General features: G+C 37.1%; 1 protein-coding gene across 1 annotated transcript in view; it reads left to right on the forward strand.

The window, feature by feature from the left end:
- The first annotated feature begins 1,736 nt into the window (after positions 1–1,736).
- QRFPR (pyroglutamylated RFamide peptide receptor) overlaps positions 1,737–21,877 on the forward strand; it is a 31,093-nt gene continuing 10,952 nt past the window's right edge. The window contains 3 exon segments of the mRNA XM_053455568.1: positions 1,737–2,082; positions 13,947–14,105; positions 14,331–14,392. Coding sequence (XP_053311543.1) covers positions 1,743–2,082; positions 13,947–14,105; positions 14,331–14,392 — 561 coding nt within the window. The 5' untranslated portion in view covers positions 1,737–1,742.

The raw sequence follows: 21,877 nt of genomic DNA on the forward strand, positions 1-21,877 counted from the left end.
AACTGGCAAATGTTTCCATTTTGCTTATGTAGGGCTATGCATTATACATGTGGTCTGCCAACAACTTATTAATACATCTTGCCCGTTTCACATAAGCAGTCAATGTCTCAAATGTATAGTGCTGGAAATCCCACAGTAAACATTTTTTTTCAAAGGAAAATGCATAATATTATACATTTATGTTCATGACACTGTTTTTATTTATTTATAAACTTACAAAGTGTGTAAGAAATAGACAGAAAATCCCAAACCTGAGATGTATTTGCAACAATAAAATAAGCTCCACTAAAATCAATACCAGTCTCTTATTCAATAAATGGCACACATGTTGCTTGCCCTCCAAAACAAATTCTTGAATATGATCACATACTAGTTTAAGTCAAGCACATTTTTCAAGTGATACCTTTGTTGTATGTGATGTATGTTCTGTTGTAAATTGACTTGCTCTATTAATTCCCAAATGCATACATGCTGGAGCTGAATCCTGAATGCCAATGAGAAAGCATAGTGGAACCAATACCATGCAAATGTATACATACATATACTGTTTAATGACAGAAGTCATGTTATTGCAAGATGAAAGGGACAATACCACTTATATAAACGTATAGAAGATTTGGCTCAGTGCAAAGACTGATGACAAGGTCCTATGCATCTAGTCTGACAGTTATAAATTACAGCCACATCGCAGGATTAGACAATAAAGTCATTTAAAGCCATATTTAAATGCCAGTATCTATTAACATGTTATGAAGGCATGAACATGTCGTTAGAATTGGTTTGTTCAAGTTTCCAGCATGTTTAGTTTAACTTGGGCACAAAAATGCAGTGTGTATAGATTCCTTAGCTGTACATGTATAAAGTGGGGATTTGGGTTCACACAAACAACCTTTAAATTAATGTGTGCGCTAAACCTTTTTGGCTGGATCATATACTTAGATTCTCATATGTATTAGATACACCTGATTTCAAGGGGTGGGTAATCTTACAGCTGGGAACCACCAGCCCTGTGAAGACAAATTGTATACATTGGACATATGTAAAAACACCAAAGGGGATGATGGGAGCTGGAATCTACCGCAGCATGCCAAAGGTTGCCAAAGTGAAGATGCTGCTCTCGCCCTCCATGCACAAAGCCTGCCAAGCGCATGTGTCCTCCGGGATGAAGGGGATTCAGCTGCCTCCTGCAATCTGATTGGATGGCGGGGTAAGCGGACACAAGCCGGCTCTCTCATCAGCACCGGCAGCTGACCAGACTCCCGTTAAAAGCATCTCTGTAACAAGCAGCCGGTACCTTGGACTCGGAGCTAATATGCAATACTTTACTGCCAACGATGATTTCTATATATAACTTTTTCCTCCCCCATCCATTTAAAGTTATATGTTCTCTCCCGGCACGTCTATAACTAACTGTATTGCAGTTTTGTCTCTACTTTGGGTTTACTGGGCATTTAAAGTAAATAAGCAAATAAGACACTTTGGATGGTTGGAGTTTATCGTTTTTTCCGTGTTTACCGGTTAATTTCAGCCGAGACGTTGGATAGACAACATCCACACGGCACTCAGAAAAACTTGGATGTCGCTTTCCACGTTTGATCGCCATGGACGTATCATTTGATACAAGTTGCCGATTACTGTCTGGCCAGTGTATCCCTGGCTGAAGAGCGACCCCCTCCCCTAATACTACCCTTCACAGAGCGGATCCGCTTGGGCATCGCCAGTGATTTGGAGCGCAGCGCCCAATGCAGTCTCTTAACATCACCCCTGAGCAGTTTGCCAGACTTCTGCGGGAGAATAACGTGACGAGGGAGCAGTTTATTGAGCTTTACCAGCTGCAGCCTCTGGTTTACATCCCCGAGCTTCCCGTCCGCACTAAAATCGCCTTTGTGACAATATGCGTGCTGATCTTTGTGTTGGCTCTCTTCGGGAACTCCTTGGTCCTTTATGTGGTGACCCGGAGTAAAGCGATGCGAACAGTCACTAATATCTTTATCTGCTCCTTGGCTCTTAGTGATCTCCTCATAGCCTTCTTCTGTATCCCCTTCACCATGCTGCAGAACATCTCATCCAACTGGCTGGGAGGTGAGTGTGTGGCACCAATGGAAAGAAAATGTCACTGAAATGCCACTTTTGTATCTCTTGTGTCTTTGCAAGTATAAATATATATACATATAGATATGTAGTAGTTGGTGTAGTTCAGCCTGTGTTATGTGACATTGAGCTTAGAAGCAGTGTTTTTACTTCCCATCGATTTATCATAACTAATGAATTAAGTATAAACCTTTCAATGACCTAGACTGACTGGTGAGTCACTTTAGTTATTTAGAATTTAGATTGCCCTGTCTGTCACATTCTGCAATGCACTAAAATGACACATAAAGGATAATGGTTACTTTTTGGTCTAACTTCGTGTTGGAGGTATATATATATATATATATGTAAGAATTGTGTTATTAACCCTATAGATTTTAATAATTAAGTAAAGAGTAACTTGATTTTAAGGTCTTAGAACATTTCACCATGCAGTATTTAGGTCATCATCCAATATATATATTACAGTTCAAGGTTCTCGATAAATTACACTTAATTGTGCAAAGTATTTGGTGTGGAACCAATCAATTCTTAAGATCAAATATCAATTTCATCCTTGACATACTGGTTAAGGAAATGTCAGTTTTTACATTTCTTAATGAGAAAGCATCAAGTCAGACAGAGATACCTTTACTTCTAACCAGGCAAAGCACATAATTCACCATTTAATGACCCTTACACTAATTTTAATTCATGCCTGTCATCCCCTCCCTCAATAAACATGCATCATCATCATCATCATACAAGTTGGTGATAATGGGCTTGTAATGCTATATGTGTGTTTGATGAGACGGAAGTGAGATGGACCTTATTGCCAAAAGCTAGAGTAGTTTTCTTTGTGACATCACTGCAAAGTATTTTAATCCACTGAGAAATAAACGTTTTAGATTTAAGAAAATGCTATTTATAAGACAAAATGTAAATGTACCTAGCCTATAACAGTTTGCATAACATTAAGGCTAGGCAGCCATTTCATATGGGAAATATGGTAAACAGTTTTAAGCAGTTATCTTATCTTGGGGTGAGTAGTAGAGCATTAGTGGACATCAACATAATGCAAGGAGATCGTGTAGCTTTTCCCCTGATCGTGTCCATGTGCCTGTCTCCTTGCCCCATAGCTCAGCTTATTCCCTTGTATCTTCTTGTTCTTCTGTCTTCTTTGTTCGCTGCTCCTCATGTCTTCTTTCTTTGTCCACTTCTCTGTGGACATGGCCTCCCAATAAACCTTGGCAAAATGGCAAATGGGCACACCCTCTCCCCCATTCCTCCAATCAAAGGAGTAGGTGTGCCTGGTGGGCCGCCATTTTGTAGAAGTATACTGGGAGGTCATGTCCCATAGAGAAATGGACAAAGATAGAAGTCACGAGAAGCAGCGGACAAAGAAAGAAGTCAGAAGAACAAGAAGATGCAAGCCAAGAAGTGGAGGAGATAAGGACATGGAAGTGGTCAGCTCAAAAGGTAGTGAGAGTGTGAGAGAGTGTGAAAGCATGAGAGAGTGTAAGCGAGAGTGAGAATGTGAGTAAATATAATCAGCAAAATTCAAACAAAAAAATTCGCTTTTGAATTTTTGGGGTCTCTTTTTGTACAAATTCATTGGAATTGAAGAAGCTGGCAAATTTTATTAAAATTTAAAATGCACAAGTCAATTATCCATCACTTACATCTGACACAGACATTTGTGGCTATAACGCTCCACCTACCTCTAATGTGTTGTCAATCCCAACATACTTTTTATGTCTGAAGCATGAATTTAAAGGGGAATTACTGCCATTTTCTTATTACTAGTATCAAGTTAAAAATAACATTTAAAAAAATATAATTTTTTTTTGGTTTTTAACATAGTTCTAGCATTTTAGCCATTTGTAAGGCCTGTTTTAAACAATAGAATGAGTTGTTCTTAATTACTCAGCTCAGTGTGGTGTTTGAACAGGGAAAGTCACCCAAAATCACAACTGTCAACAATGGCAGCCTCAAGACCTGTGTGTGTGTGTGGGGGGGGGGTTAATAAAACAAATTTAGACAAAACCAGATTTTTCCCGAAGCTAACCTACATCATTGTATATAGCACTGTACTTTATGTTAAAATAAAAAAATATTTTTTTCCCATGAAAAAAGCCTGAAGCCATATATTATTTGCAAAATCCAATTAAATACCATTTTCTACTTGAGACATGTCTCCTGCACTGCCCAATTGACCGATGACTCTTATAACATAAAAGGAAAATCTATAGCGCAAGACTTTTTAATATTTGTTATAATGTATTCTGAAATATTGTGACTTTCCGGCCTTTCCAAGAAACATTATCGGTGTAAGAATAATTATGATAATTTAATGTACAACATTTATTTCACATTATACATCCTAATGTTGAAAAGATGATGTTCTCTCACCAGGATATTGACTTCATCTAAAAAATAGCATCCTCTCTAATACAACTAACAGTATCGTGTAATATTATGTATCATAATGTGTATAAAAATGATAAGCTATTAAGTCTCTATAGTGAGGACTGATTGGTTAAAACACAGTCACAATTAAGACCAGCAAGGAAATGATAATGTTTGCTTTGCGTCACTCACCGGGCATTCAATGGAAAACAACTGGGTGCTACCGTTACCGGTATAATGTTATAAGAAACTGTACAAGCTTAACGTATTTCACACCTTACTGGGCAATTACTCATAAGCATTTATCGAGTTTAAACAGTATCAGTTTAACCAGTCATGTGAATTAACAACATCCAGTCAAAATACGAGCATATAGTTGATATATATATACAATAAGCAATAATGCTTGTGAAAATGTGTTTAATCCTAACGTCAGACAATCAAAACTGAAAAATCATTAATGTATTCAATAACACTTGTAATGATTGGTTATGTGATAATTATGTGTATATGCATTGATACCTGAAATGTAATAGTGCATGCAAGACAGGTAAACGGTTCACTGATTATGGAACTTTGTATGCAGTGTAGTAGTTATCCAGAATAGTTGTATAGGGTTACAAAAACTCCCCAAACTATTAAGATTCAACAACTAAAACTTAGTAGAGGAATCCCATCCTATTTTCCATACTAAATACATTCTGAGTCAATTATAACTACAGTTTACAGAATGTTATTGACTGAAAACAGTGCAGACATTCTTTAATTATTGGGGTAAGAAAATTGAACTTCCTACTTCCTACCAGCTGCCTCTATTGGAGCATATTGTGGGATGCTTTATTATTCTTAATTGTATCATTTATTGTTTTATATAGCACCATCATTTTCCACAGCACTGTACAATGGGTAAACAGAACATAACAAGTAATATAAAACATAACAATGAGCTAACAATCTAGAGGGAGTTAGGGTGTATTACAAAGGAGGTAAAAGTGCTACTCATAGGGATGGACTGGAACAACTGGTATTAGCATTGCATGAGAGGCACTAGGAAAGGAATATAGGAGAAATGGAGTCAATGTGTAATGTTGTAGGCATCCTTAAAGAAATGGGTCTTGAAGGATTGAAGGATTGAAGGCAGAGGGGAAGGCAGATAAGTCAGGAAGGGCATTGCAGAGGATATTTAGAGATGAGTGATGAGATGTAGGTAGGGGAACCACTATGAAGAGCTTTGAAAGTAAGAGTCAGGAATTTGAAATGAATCCAGAAGCACACAGGCAGCCAGCGTAGAGACTGACAGAGGACATGTGATAGTAAAGCGATGGTTGAGGAAGAATATACATCTGACAGCAGCATTCATGTGGAGGGGCGAGACGGGTATGATGGAGACCACCTAGTACAAAGTTACAATAGTCAAGGTGGGAGACAATTAGCACATGAACAAGAGCCTTAGTGTCATCTTATGTTAAGAAGGGATGAATGAGGGCAATGTTTTTAAGATGGAGACAGGAGTTTTTTGAGAGAAACTGGATATGGGGGATGAATGAGATGTCAGAGTCAAGGGTGACACAGCCAGTGTGAGGGGCCAGGGGGATGATTGTACCAATGTCATTGAGGGAAACCTCTGAAGGAATGCTAGCATTGAAGGGAGGGAAGATGAGAAGTTTGGTTTTGAAGAGATTAAGTATTAGGGAACACGCAAACATCAAGTTAGAGACAGAGTAGAGACAGTTAGTTACGTGAACTAAAACAAAGAGAGAGCTCAGAAGAGGATAGTTAGATCTTGGTGTCATCAGCATACAGATGGTATTGAAAGCCAAAAATTGAGGTAACAAGTGAGGTATTGTAAAGTGGGAACAGAAGGAAAAGGAGAGGGGAAGTGTTACTGGGAGACACTGAAGTTACATTCAGAATGGTAAGGTATGAACCAGGAGAGAGTAGTGACCTGGAGACCAAGTTCATGAAGAGTTTTTAGGAGAAGAAAGTGGTCTACAGTGTCAAAAGCAGCAGAAAGATCCAGTAGGATTAATATAAAGCAGTGACCCTTGGATCTAGCAGTGAGGAGGTCATCAGTAAGTTTAGTAAGGAATATCTCAATAGAATGTTGAGAGTGGAATCCAGATTGAAGAGTGTCAGGTAAGGAGTTAGAGTCAAGAAACTTGGTTGGGTTTAAACAATTCATTCAAGAAGTTTGGAGACGAGGGGAAGTAGAGAGAGATGGGACATTAGCTGGACAGATCAGTCGAGTCCAGGGAGGGCTTTTTTTGAAGATAGAAGTTTGGTAGTATGCTTGAAGAAGGGTGCGACAGAACCAGTAGAGAGGTAGAGGGTGAAGGGATGAGCTAATGTAGGGACAAGAGCACATGAGAGAGCTTTGGTAAGATGAGAAAGGATCAGAGAGGAACCTTATCTTAAGTGACAAGTGAGAATTGGTTTAACGTAGAAGAGGAAGAAGAGTTCACTGTATAGGTTAGGGAGTCATAGGGACAGCAAGGGCAGGAGATGGACTGTGCAGATATATCACATCTGAGTTTCAATTTATGGCAAAGTCAGAGGCAGTAAGGTCGGTGGAAGGGGGTAGTTATGATAGGCTGATAAAGGGAATTGAAAGTACTGAAGAGGCATTTAGGGTTGTGGTGCAGGGAGGGGATAAGGGAGGTGAAGTAGACTTCCTTAGCAAGAGTAAGAACAGACTAGTCAGAACATTGCATGAATTAATAGTGTAGGAAGACAGATGTGGAATGAGACTTCTGCCAACTATGTTTTGCAGTACAGGAGCAACGGTGAATCTGATGGGTTACTCTTGTGTGCCAAGGTTGAAAACTTGAGCGTAGTAGTTGGAGCTACATCATCAGATGTGAGAGAGGTGTTATAGAGAGAGGTAGCTTCTGATTTATCCGTCTGTGCTCCAGGACCTGGCTCTTTGCCTGCTTGTGTGATTTGTGGTCTGTAAGATTGTGTTTTAGAAGTGTGTGTATTCCCTGCAACTGGACTCAACTATCAAATACACTACCTGAAATTGGTAAACAACCTCCCCAGTGCAACATTAAGACCCTATGCTACTGCTGCCATTCAGTGCCATCTGCCCCATACTCTTCTGAAACTGTATACATATACACAGAATGTAAGGTAAAAATACTGTGTGTTGTACCATGGGACATTTATGTATAGTTTCCAGTGCCAAAGATTAACACTAGAGTCTAGATTGTAAACACGTTTGAGCAGGGCCCTCCTCACCTGTTGTCTCTGTAAGTCAAACTGTTATGTTACATACTACTTGTTATGTCCTGTGTACCCATTGTACAGGGCTACGGAATTTGATGGCGCTATATAAACAATAAATAATAATAATAACAATAAAACAGTCCATGGTCACAATGAGTGCCAAATTATTCAGTAAAGCATTGGGTCTTCCAGAGCTTGGATAATGCAGTGCTGCTTAAAAACACAAGGGCTTAACTAAACATAATGGGTTTGCATATATCTACTTTTTAGGAGATTTAGGGGAGCTATCAGGGATCATGAAAACATTTCAGACTGTATATCAACATAGGGGCTGGGCACCATCAGTCAAGGTCATATTTATCCAGCATGGAGCCCCCAGTGTTTAAATATTCACCCCATGTCCCTACCTTAAAGCAATGCATCACTTTCATTATGAAGATATGGATGGGAAGTACAATGTGAGACTGCAGGGCCCCCATGGCCCATTCACAATAAACAAGGACTAATCATATACAGCTAGTTGTTGGCATTGGATGGGATCTTTCTATTTGGGTACAGCCTACATAACTGAACAGAACAAAACTGAGTACAAGATATTTTGTAACACACCATATGGTAGTTTTTTTTATATTTGCAACAATTAATCTGAACATTTCCAGGCTCTTCTTTGTGAACATGTTGTATCCCAACATGTATTCTCAACCCCTCCTTACTGGCTGCTCATTTCACGTATTTACATTTTGATTTATAAATTTTGCAGAAAACAGGAAAATACACAAATACAGAATTGTACCCAGTGGAATTTATTAGTTGAAATATTTTTGCCAATAAATAAAACGGCGTGATAGTTACAAAGTGTGTTAATTAATTATGTCATATAGTTATTTTTTTTATTTAAACTCATCCATGTCTCACTGTTAACACCAGGGCTTTGCACTCGGCTGATTAGCTGGAAAAACATGAGTGTTTCTAATTAATAACAGCTGTCCAAAGTAAAGTGCCAATGAATTGAACAATTATCTTTTACAGATGTGTCAAGTGTCATTATCGTCACACATTTTATTCAATTCTTTCTTGGCTGAATAAGAAAAATGAAAGAAGAACTACAAGTTAATAAAAATAGTTCAAAGATCATCATTGTAATTTTATGAACTGATGCAACATAACATTAACACATACAGCTTATTAAAATTCATTTCAGTTGGAGGATCGGGGAGAGACCCACACGCTGCCATACTGCTCTAAGTACAAGTTAGGGCAAAATGATGCCGCTTTTGGTGATGTCCTCTCCCCCAGTTGGAGGATCGGGAACAGGATATCAAACTAATTGTAATATTACATAAGGATAAACTGAGTAAACACAAAATGCAGTTTTTAAATGATGCTTTCATGTATAGAAGGAAAAAAAGCTATCCAACCCCACTTGGTCCTATGTGGAAAAGTAATTGTTTCCTTAGTTACTAAATAAACTGATTAACTAAATTTAATTGCTTATTGGGTTCAATTTCACTAGAAACACCCAGGTGTGATTAGTACTAGCCCTTTTGAATCTAAACATAAAAAAATAATAATAATAATAATTGCAAAATTAAGTCGGCTAAAAGGTCTCAAAAAGCAACACACGACGCCGGAATTGAAAGACGTTCAAGAACAGACGAGAAACAAAGTCATTGACATCTATCAGTCTGGACAAGGTTACAAAGCCATTTCTATGGCTCACAGTGAGTCATTATTTATAAATGGAGACAACAGTGGGGAACATTGGATGGCCTCACAAAATTTATCCAGGAGCGCATTGAAGACTCACCCAGAAGGTCACAAAAGAACCCAAATTGTAAAGAACTGCAGGCCTCACTTGCTTCAGTTAAGGCATGTGTTCACAATTCCAAGATAGAAAAGAGACCAAAATAAGCACAAAGGTTTGTCTTAGATTTTCCAAAATACATCTTGATGACCCCCAAGACTTTTGAGATAAGTCTGGGGACTCATAAGTCAAAAGTGGAACATTACATAAGGTGTAAAGCTTACACATCATTTCACAATAAGAACATCTGTCAGGAACTGGGTCCATACAGACAACTGTAATGACCCAGGGCGCCCAAAGATGGAGTTCAGGAGTTCAGGATGCAGTAGCAGAGTCACAGGACAGGGCCTGGTGTAGGGCGACTTCACTCACCCGGGTATCGAGCACCTAGGGTTGTGCAGCCACATACCAGCGCCCTGATATAGCGGTGGATGTAGTCCAGAACAAAGCAAAGATATATCCTGCAGGAACCCTGGAGCAGGCATGAGACATAGCACTAGACTCATGTGCGGGATGCTGCAGGCTGGGAGTGTGGAAGCTAAGCAGAGTAACAGCTGAAACATAGCAAGCAAGGGACAGGGAGACCAGGCAAGAAACATAAGCAGACAAGATATACATAATACAGGGCACAACAGGGAACAAGACAAGGAATACTCAAGATCCGACATGAACAGGACAGGACACCCCTCTACCGGGGATATAAGACAGGACACCCCACAGGTTACATCACAGACTAACACACATAAATACAGCAACTAGCCAAGGACTTTATGATAACTATTGGAGATTCTGTCACATCTCATGGCCATAGTAAGCTTAGCCCACCACTACGCCAAAGTATTCTAATATACGACGGGTCCTAACACTAAACCCTGCTTACTGAGGTACTAAACAAACCAAACATGAAATCTAAACACATAGCAATGAGACATACCTTTAGACTGCAGACTGAGACAAACATAAAGAGCAGAACTAGAAGCAAGGAATGGAAGATCAGAACAGAGCATAAGGAAATCCACGAATGGATTGTAGCAAAACAGAGAAACTGTAGCAAGACAGAGGTATGCAGCTCCGCAGCCTGGGTAGAATGTGACAACATCATATCAACAGTTAAACATGTGGTGGTATTATGATGGTTTAAGGCTGCTTTTGCTGCTTCAACTTGCCAAAACTGATGGAGCCATGAATTCTGCTTTCTACCAGAAAATCCTAAAGAAGAAATTCAGCCATCAGTTCCTGACGTAAAACACCAAGCGCAGTTGGGTTATACAGCAGGACCATGATCAGGAGCACACAAGTAAAGTGAGGCAAAAAAGTATTTAGTCAGCCACCAATTGTGCAAATTCTCCCACTTACAAAGATGAGAGAGGCCTGTAATTTTCACCATAGGTACACTTCAACTATGAGAGACAGAATGAGAAAACAAAGTCCATAAATCACATTGTCTGATTTTTAAAGAATTTATTTGCATATTATGGTGGAAAATAAGTATTTGGTCAATATTCATATCAATACTTTGTTATATACCCTTTGTCGGCAATGACAGAGGTCAAACGTTTTCTGTAAGTCTTCACAAGGTTTTCACACACTGTTGCTGGTATTTTGGACCATTCCTCCATGCAGATCTCCTCTAGAGCAGTGATGTTTTGGGGCTGTCGCTGGGCAACACGGACTTTCAACTCCCTCCAAAGGTTTTCTATGGGGTTGAGATCTGGAGACTGGCTAGGCCACTCCAGGACCTTGAAATGCTTCTTACGAAGCCACTCCTTCGTTGCCCGGGCGGTGTATTTGGGATCATTGTCATGCTGAAAGACCCAGCCACGTTTCATCTTCAATGCCCTTGCTGATGGAAGGAGGTTTTCACTCAAAATCTCACGATACATGGCCCCATTCAATCTTTCCTTTACACGGATCAGTCGTCCTGGTCCCTTTGCAGAGAAACAGCCCCAAAGCATGATGTTTCCACCCCCATGCTTCACCGTAGGTATGGTGTTCTTTGGATGCAACTCAGCATTCTTTCTCCTCCAAACACGACGAGTTGAGTTTCTACCAAAAAGTTCTACCTTGGTTTCATCTGACCATATGACATTCGCCCAATCCTCTTCTGGATCATCCAAATGCTCTCTAGCAAACTTCAGACGGGCCCGGACATGTACTGGCTTAAGCAGGGGACACGTCTGGCACTGCATGAATTCATTAGAAATCCTACAATGTGATTTCCTGTATTCTTTCCCCCCATTCTGTCTCTCATAGTTGAAGTGTACCTATGGTGAGAATTACAGGCCTCTCTCATGTTTTTAAGTGGGAGAATTTGCATAATTGGTGGCTGACTAAATACTTTTTTGGCCGAATTGCTCAAAATAAAAAAAAATGAAGGTTTTGAAGTTGCCGGGTCAAAGTACTGATGTAAATCCTATAGAGATGCTATGGCATAACCTTAAAAAAAGGCAGTTCGAAAACCCTCTAATGTGGCTGAATTAAAACAATTCTGCCAAGACGAGTGGGCCAAAATTCCTTCTCAGAGTCTGTCCAGACGCTTCTGAGAACTCTAAGCTCCCCCTGTAGATTGAACACAGATATTACATTCAACCATGCAAGTCAATGGAGTCCTGCTTACTAATGTAAAAATAATTCTCCAGTGATGTCACCATCAGGGTAACCATCCAGTTCCAACAAAATGTAAAAAACAAAAGTTCAAAAATCGATATATAAATATATATATATATATATATATAGTCTTAAATTAGTGCTGTATATTCACAAAAATCCTGGCATGGAAAGAGTTAAAATACTAGCATTTGAAATACCCTGCGGTGTGTTCAAAAATATATGGTGTGATGGGGTAAATTGCATTGACTGGCTTCAAAGATGTCCCAAAAAGAACATGGGGGCAGAATGACCAGATATGAAAAAATGGTTTAGAAATAGCAATATGCTACTTGTACTTATTGCCCTATAACATGCAAAATAAGCATAAAATAAAACAAAAAGCATTGGGATTTCTAAACTTAGGACAAATACTAGAATCTATTTACCATGTTTTTTAATTAGCTTTTTTCGATGAGTAAAATATTTTTCAAATAAAAGTAAAAGTTTTTAAATAAAAGTTTTAAAATTTTCACCACATTTAATAATTTTTTTGTAAATTAGATGATATGACCAAAATAATGGTATCTAATGCTGGTCACATTATCACAGCACTGTAACCTCCCTCTCTATACATATCAAGTTACCTTAGTCTTTCCTGATATTTTTTACTATTCACCAGAGCCTCCTATGAACTCAATACACAATATTCTAGGTGAGGTTTGACTCTTTGTTCTCCTCTGTGTGTGTGTGTATGCTTTGACGCATCTAATAGTGTTTTGCCTCCTTAAGTCTACCTTTATATTTGCTAATACCTTATGTGTGCCACATCTGTAGAATACCACAGGGATTTCTTTTTTCTTTTATTCTTATTAACAAGTGTAAAGCAAAGTTCTGCTGACTCCATTTAAAGATGCCCAGGCCATCATAGACTCACCAACATATATTTCTATTTTAGAAAAAACATCCTTTAAAAAATCTAAAACTCCTTTAGTGATGTGCAGTGCAACACCTGTCCTTACACCATGCTGATTGATACAGTGCTTTCTTCTAGAATACATATTGATTATTTACTGTAATAATATGGGTTGTCTTCCTAAATGTGACTGGGAGGTCCACATCTCAGCTCTTTGCATCTGTTTTCTGAATTTGTCTTTTAATTAATTTAGATATATGTATTTGCTGTAGCAAAAACATGAATAAACATGTCTACATTCAAACTTATGTATTGACATATGTATAGAAAACATACGCATGAAACGTGCTAATAATTTAAAATCATGCTGTTTTCCGTTGGTTTGATTAAAAATTCATGCCAACTACAATGATACTGCATCCTTCTATTATACAGGGTTCAGCTTTAGTTAGAATGTATAGCCTCTGCAGGGGGCATTGATTGCTATGCACAGAATAGAATATGAAAAAGCATTTGAAATAGACTTACATTTGGGTTATTTCCCTTAAACTTTCATGAACTTGCTGTTCAGTGAATAGATCTCAATTTTAGCAAAGTCGCTTAATTTATCAAGTAGGCGTTGTCTTATTTTCACAATTACAAAAAATGAAAAACCAGATGTTGAGAACGCTGATAATTCTTTAACTTAAATAAGACTTTGAATTTGATTTGAGTCAAGTACCATATTTTTAGAACAGGAGCTGAACGTCATTAAAATATGACTTAAACTTCTAAGTCAAACTATTGTCACCTGCTTTTTTTCTATGGCTATAAGGTACGTCCAAGTGGTTTGGAATTCATTATTAACTGCAAATTTAAGAAAAATAACAATTACGTTGTTTATGTTGCTCTGCCTTTTGATAATCCCCAGTTTCTTATCTCTTGACAATTTTGCAGGTGCCTTTGCTTGTAAAATGGTCCCATTTGTCCAGTCTACAGCTATTGTAACGGAAATCCTCACAATGACATGTATTGCGGTTGAAAGACATCAGGGCATCATACACCCACTAAAAATGAAATGGCAGTACACCAACAGGAGGGCGTTCACAATGCTAGGTGAGAGAACTTAGGCAATTTTATTTATTACCCCTTATCTTTGAAACTACCATGAGTATTATATTTTTACTTTCTCACGTAAATAAATAATTTCAAAGCATGTATTATAATAAAACCTGCCTACACCTACTAGCAGTCTTCATGTATTGCCATTATAATTTTAGTGAAATTTGTTTTTTTAAGTGCTTCTATTATTTCTAATAACCTTCTGTATATTGTTTGCAGGCATTGTTTGGCTCATAGCTTGTCTGGTTGGTATACCAATGTGGAATGTACAGAGACTGGAGGTAACTAAATCTGTTGCTGTAACAAAGTTTGCCCATATTCATGTATTCTAACAATTATACTAATTACAATTATAAACAAACACAAAGTGGTTTAAAGTAAGTTTATTTTGTAATTTTCAGTTATTTTGTACACCTTGTTTTGGAGTGATGTTTACTTTAATGTAACTATTGTGGTAGGAATAACAGAACCTTTTTGATCGGGCAGAATGCAAGGTGCTAAATACGCTGAATTAAACTTTTCCCTAATGTCCTGTAATGGAGTGTGAGTACCAGAAAGTACTGATTTTATTCTCTTTGCTCTACTTTTTTTTTAACTTTGTTTTCATTTTTATTATTGTATAATTGTTCAGTGTAGTACCTAATTTCTAAGTTGTATAAAAATATGAGGAATTCAGTGTCCAACTAGGTCTGCTTGAATTGTTACTGACATAGATTTAACATGATTTCTCAGCTGATGATAATTATGATCTTTTGTTGATCATATCAGCAATAATTTACACCACAGTTTATAGAGGAATACTGAGTGACAGAAAACAGAATCCCTAGTATGGCATCCTTGTGGTCACAAAAGATTGCTGTTTTGACAATGGCATTGTCAGCGACTAGTTAACTGGATGACCAGGCTTTCATAACTTCATTGATTTGAATTGGTCATCTGACTTTGATCAGATTAAATGGTCCAATGGTGTGTATGTATATATATATATATATATATATATATATATACATTTTGCAATTCATTTCCATTGGGCATGGATGGGATTATATATTTTTGAATATTTTCTTTAGGCCACAAATAAAGATCAATGTCTTTGCAAATCATGAATGGGTTTGTATTTATGTATACATATGTGTCTTTGTCTTATAAACACAATAGGGTTCACCTATAAATCTCCAGCCCCCATCCTGTGCTCAGTGACATCGAAGGGTGTTAATGTTTAATAGATATAGCTATGGAAGCATGGAGTTCAAATTATACCCCCATGCCAGCCATCTCCTGCCCATTGAAGAGGGCTTGAAGAGGTTAAATTGCCAACTAACGCTTTGGGGAGACACAGAGCCCATTCCATTCCTCTCCTACTCGCTTTATCCCCTGTTGTGTGAGATGCATGGGTTTAATTGATACCATTTCAGAAGCTTCTGTCCTCAACCCCAGATTGTAATAGTTGTTCTTTTATTACATTTTTCAACCAATTAACTAGATACTTTCTATGCCTTTTATTCTCACATGAAACATAAAATCATGTGCATTACTCCTATATTTTATTTGTTTACCTTTTATACTTAAGAAGAACCATATGTCTCCCATATGTTAGTTATTGACGTTATTGCAAAGCTTTCACATTAAAAAATATAACTCATGTAATGAGGAAAATCTCTAGTGAGAACAAGTAATAATCTTTAATACCATAATGATTCTTTATGATTTAGTTGGAACAGTCTACCTAGCTCTTTCATCTGATCAAATCATGGAAATCTCTTTGAAAACACTCAAAATTATTAGATTTTACTTACATTTACTATGAATATTAAAAAAAATACACTCTAGTTAGTAGTTGAGCTACCATGTATTATTTTATTATAGTTCAAGTTTCAGGAAATACTAATAGTATACTAACTAGATAAGTGTAAAGTATTGTATTATGCACTGTTATGAATATTTTTCCATAATACTTATATTGGTTTATTTATGATTTTGTGATAAAATGCCATTTTAACAGGAAAAAAGATGAATTTGGTTTATTTACAGTGAACGAAAAAGTTACAAAACTCTCCACTGTAGTGAGTACAGCATAATAAAATACTAATAAACGTGCATATAGTATGTGAAAATACATATGAATAAATACACAGAGGCATGTTAAAAACAGTCTTGTTCCAAAGTGCAGTTTCCAAAGCACTCTGGGACTTTTTGTTGGTGACATGCAAATTAGGATGCATGGTATATCAATTTTGGATTCCTTGTCCACTGTTACCATACTTCTGACCTATGCAGATTCATCTGAAAAGAGCAGCTAGTCACACATTCATCAAGCATACGATGTGCAGAAAAACTGAGAACAGTCCATCACAAAGCATTTTTTTAAATTTTATGCTCACATACTGAAATTATTATAATTATTAGTATCATGTAATTATAAATGAATGATTAACAGCTTAGCATGTAATATTATTATTAGTTTAACCGATCAAACATGCTAGATAAACAATGTGTGCCGCCCTGGGCCTGACCCATAGCACAACTGCAACCTTATTCCCAGTGCTCTGCCTCTTGTGCATGATCAGGTATAGTGCGCTATGGAGGGTGCTGAAATCTCTCACATAACCATCCCTTTGTGCACCTGCACACCAGGAAGCCTGATAGGGCAATCTGCTCTGATGTTGTGTCAATATGATACATTTGTTAAACTACTCTTAGTATTCTTAAGTATGTTGAAATATATGATATATGATATATATATATATATGATATATATAATAACACTGCTTAGTATTCAACATTATAGGATAGTATGGAAAATAGTGCATAGTTAGGAGCAGAAGAAGAGCAGAGTTTTTAAGTTACCTGGATATTTATGCTTGCTTAGCTTTGTATTCTTTAAGTGTGGTACCCCAATGTATCAGTTATCTATTCTTGATCTATCACATCATTACAGATGGAACATACATTTCACTGAGTAGGGGCATACATCATACATGCAGTCAATGTAACTGAATTGTTCCTTTAGATTCCACATGAAAACCATTATTGAGCTAACAAGCAGAATTACTCATTTCAAGATTTAGCTGCTGTGAGTTTGTGGACCCCACAGATTTTTATCTTTATCACAAGTATATGATTAAAGCACTGCACACTCATAGTTTATTAGAATGTTGATCACCCATATGCCTGAAGAGATTTGTATATATAGTTTTGTGTGTTTGTTATGCAAAAGGTGGATGTAAGCGTGTCTTTTTTGAATCGAAGAGAATACTAGCAAACTTTGTTGCTTCTGTATTAGCTCTTAAGTTTCAGTAGAAAGTACATCGCACTTTGCTTTTTAAGTGTTTGCGTTACAAGAAGCTAGATTGCTGTCCATTTTTATGTTTCAGATGTTGCTTTTGGATAGTTATTTTTTTGTTGAAATTGTTTTTATTAAATAATTTTTACGGACCATGTGTCGAAGATACATTCATACATGTCATGCATTTTCTGAGCCACACTATGGAAAATAAAACAATGTAACCCGATTGGTGTGACTTCCACACCTGATCAGTTGACGTGTTAGTATTGACGCTCTTAACCTTGTCTATTTACTTGTTTGCGTGTAACTGGAGGCTCCAGTGGGGTTGTCTTGAAATGATAATTAATGCGGTGACAAAAGGTACATCCACCTTCTGCATAATCTCCAGTTCTCTTCTATCACTTTTGAACTTGGATGGGACTGGTCTTGGTGGGCTAAACCACCATCCTACCCAGGCTGTCCTCACGTGGTATGTAAGCAGACCAAACCTTGGAGCTCTTCATCTGAACAGGTTCCCTTGTAATAGTGTTCAAGTTGTGATTGCTATTTACAGTATATCTTTGTTACATCTCGCTAACCTGAGAGATTCCCCCACCTTTTTCCTTCTCTGACATCCCACCCCAAAAAATATCTATTTGCGGAGACTGATCAATGCTGTTATAACATCACCATAGGGATAACTAGAGTAGCACCACATGTACTTAACATTTTTATTTATTTTATGATACATTTTTTGTACATTCATTTAAACATGCGGGAGTCTGCCTCTAGCTGTTAGTCAAGAAAAGTGGTAATTGTATTACAACATTTACAAGTGGTTACTATGGTGATGGGAATTTATTTTTAAGTTTGCTATAGAGCCCTCAATATATATTTTAGGCGTTGTTTTCTGGTGGGCAGAGGTGCTATTAAACAATATATCATAATGTATTAATAATAATAATCTGTACATTGTTATTTAGCTTCCTAATTGAGTACATATACCCTGTTATGGGGAAAATAAATGAACTGTTTTTAAATATTGTCATTTCACTAGAACAGGTTTTCATTCTCTATAAAATGTCAACAACATAATTGTAAGTAAGACATGAAGGATTATGAATAATGTCGAAATGAACAATTTCTTTCTGCCTTTATTTTGAATAAATACAAAAAATAGTCTACAGAATGTGTTAAATTAAGATTTGTCTATATTATATTCCTGGAACCAAAGAATACTTCAGATGTAATTATCTGACGAAGGAGAACTCTATCTCTATTATTTGATTTTTTTATCCTCCTTCTGAGGAAAATTGGCATGTGCTTAAATGATTTTTTTTTTCTTTGCTCCCATCTGGATCAATGCCGTAAAAAAGTATATATCTTGTTTTGTTGTTGTAAGTTTATTCTGTGCTACAAACCTTCCCCATCCTTCTCTCTTTTCATTGTCTTTCATAAGCACATCAGTAGAAAGATTATTATGCAAATAAATTATAATACTTTTTGACTATATCTACGAGGTTGCTCAGATTATTTTAAAATAAATCTATCATGAAGCCCACGTTCAATTTTGAGTCACACATAAGGAACATTTATAGCCAGGTCTGTAAATAAACAGCAGGTAATTTTCAAGGAGACAGGTAATATAGAAAATATCAATTTTAGTGTTAAATATTTCAGCAGTATTGAGGGAAATAACTTATTTTATTTATCACTTCATCAAAGTTACATCAAACATTAGAAGCATAACACATTATCCCTGTGGACAATATACAATTGTATGTAGTGGAATGATTATATTAATGGAAACACTTAAAAATCAAAAATGATCCTATTATTTTTTCGTGACATGGGATTGTTGAATAAATGTATGTTTGTTATATTTAATTGAAGCAGTGTTAAGAAACAATGACTTACTTGTCACCAAACCATCTCACTATAAGCAAAAGAGCATGCAAACTGGATTTCTATTAGCTTTTTAACATTTTGTCAGTTATTTTTTATTTGTTTTTGTACTAAATGGTAATCCTACTCATTAATATTATGAGGCACGGTGTGCACACAGGATTTGGCAGGAGTACGATGACCTTTGCAGGGGAAGGGGGGAGGTTTCTCTTTATTCCTAGGTCTTTTTTCAGCAGAATTGAAAATCAAAGAGCATTATATCAGACAAATACTGAGAACAAAAGGTCAAGAGTGCAGAAATAAACATTTGAAACAACATTTTTATTTCAAAGAGGAAATAGGTGTTACAATAAAATAAACATTTTAAAAAAATTATTTTTACTGTTCAAAGATGTTACAAGAAAATAATCATTTTTTACGTCACATTGTTATCTTGTCCCCAGGGATGCTCACTCTTTGCCTGTGATCATTTCTACAGGGGCAAAGAGAAGCACTGAAGTGGTGGAAAATAGCAGTAGTCCTGAAACATTGTGCATATTGATAACACGAGTAGTATCATCTGAGCTAAACATCACAAGGCTTGTGACTCACCTGACCACAAGGTGGAAAATGCTGCTTTCCAACATTTTTTCCACACATAACAAAAAGTTCTTGCTGTGTGTATCTCATCAATGGATCTGACATATACCGTATTTGCTCGATTATAAGACGACCCCCCAAAATCTGAATATTAACTTAGGAAAAAAAGAAAAAGCCTGAATATAAGGCGACCCTATAGGAAAAAAGTTTTACCAGTAAATGTTAGTTCATGTAAACTATGTGAACAATTGTTTGTTAATAAAAGCTATGATTGAGAAAAATATTTTGTTTTTATTTCCTTTTTTTTCAACCTGCCCCCCCAGTTATGCACATCTGCCCCCAGGCTTGCCACTCTGCCCCAGAAATGCCTTATACCCCATATATGCCACTGTGCCCCATGATATGCCTTTTAACCCGCTAAATGCCACTGTGCCCCATGATACGCCTTTTAACCCTCTATATGCCACTGTGCCCCATGAAATGCCTTTTGACCCCCTATGTGCCACTCTGCCTCCAGAAATGCCTTATACCCCTATATGCCACTCTGGCATTTAGGGGGTTAAAAGGCATATTATGGGGCAGAGTGGCATATAGGGAGGTAAAAGGCATTTCAGGAGGCAGAGTGGCATTAAAGGGGTTAAAAGGCATTTCACAGAGCACTCTGCCTCCAGAAATGCCTTACACCTCCAAACTTACCGGTGCTTCTGAGTTGGGGGGGGGGGCGCATAACACAGGAGGATCCAGGTCCCCTGCATCTGAGTCCCCGGTGCTTAGTCCGGGCAGCGTGTAGAGCTCCACGCGCTTGAGCGGAAGTTGTCTACGCAAATCGCGTATAGCTCTTCCCGCGATTGTATCGTGTAGAGCTCTACGCGATTGAGCAGAAGTTGTCTACGCGAATCGCGTATAGACGAGGGGTATTTTTCAGAGCATTTGCTCTGGAAAAAACCTCGTCTTATAATCGAGCAAATATGGTAATTACATTTATTACAGTTTCCAGTACCCAGACTGCATAAAAGGATGACCAAACAGTAACAGCCTGTGTGGGCTACAAAATATCTCATGTGCAACAATAACTCCCACAACAATAAAACGCTTCAAATTTAGTAACTTGCATGAAATATGAAGTGACCGTTTACTGCAGAAATTAGTGTTTCCATAGCAACTTCAACTATGATCAAACATTTTCAAAGTCAAGGAAGTATAACTACGAATCCATAGATGAAAATATTTCTAGGTGGGATGTGTTAACAACTACAAGGACCTTGATGAATCCTTTGTCAGACGGGTATATTCACTTCGACTCATTTTGGTACAATTTTAACAATTGTGCTGCCAGAATTTCAGAGTTGAAAATAAAACTGTCACATTAAGTACTTTTTTTCGGGACTAAAGAGCTGCCTCAAAAAGAGAAGTTCTAGGCTAGAATACATTATTAAAGAAAATTACTTTATTTCTCTCGAAACATTTTTTTCATACTTGTGCCTCAATAAATACCATTGAGAAAGGGATTGAGTGTAAAATCATTTTACTATTTCCCTATATACTTTTTTTAAGCTTGCACGATGTGTAGATCATATGTTATTCCAAATACATGTTTCTTATATATTGTTAGCTACATAGCTGATTGTTTCCACTTAAGATGGAAAACTGGTCAGCTGAAAGTCAATTAAAGTTGAGTGCAACAGCAAAATCTAGATAACTTTCAAGTAAAAGAAAGTCGGTGACTGATAATGCCAACACAGTTACATCATTTAGTATAGTTCCACCCAAGTTGGTGCTATCAAACATCCTGCTTTCAACAAAATACTGTGTAATGTATTAAACAAGAACAATATAGTGTAAAAACATTGATGAGTAGCTATCAACTAAATGGCACACTCCATGTCTCAACGAGGGTGGTTTCAACTTTAGCACAACTAAGCTGTAAAATGCGCTTTTTCAGTTCATTTTGTATTACTTCCCGAAATTGTGCAGAAATTATAGATAGTTCTAATTAAATGAAGTGCTAGGGACTCCA

Source organism: Spea bombifrons, chromosome 1 (genome assembly GCF_027358695.1).
Source record: "Spea bombifrons isolate aSpeBom1 chromosome 1, aSpeBom1.2.pri, whole genome shotgun sequence".
Lineage (NCBI taxonomy): Eukaryota > Metazoa > Chordata > Amphibia > Anura > Pelobatidae > Spea > Spea bombifrons.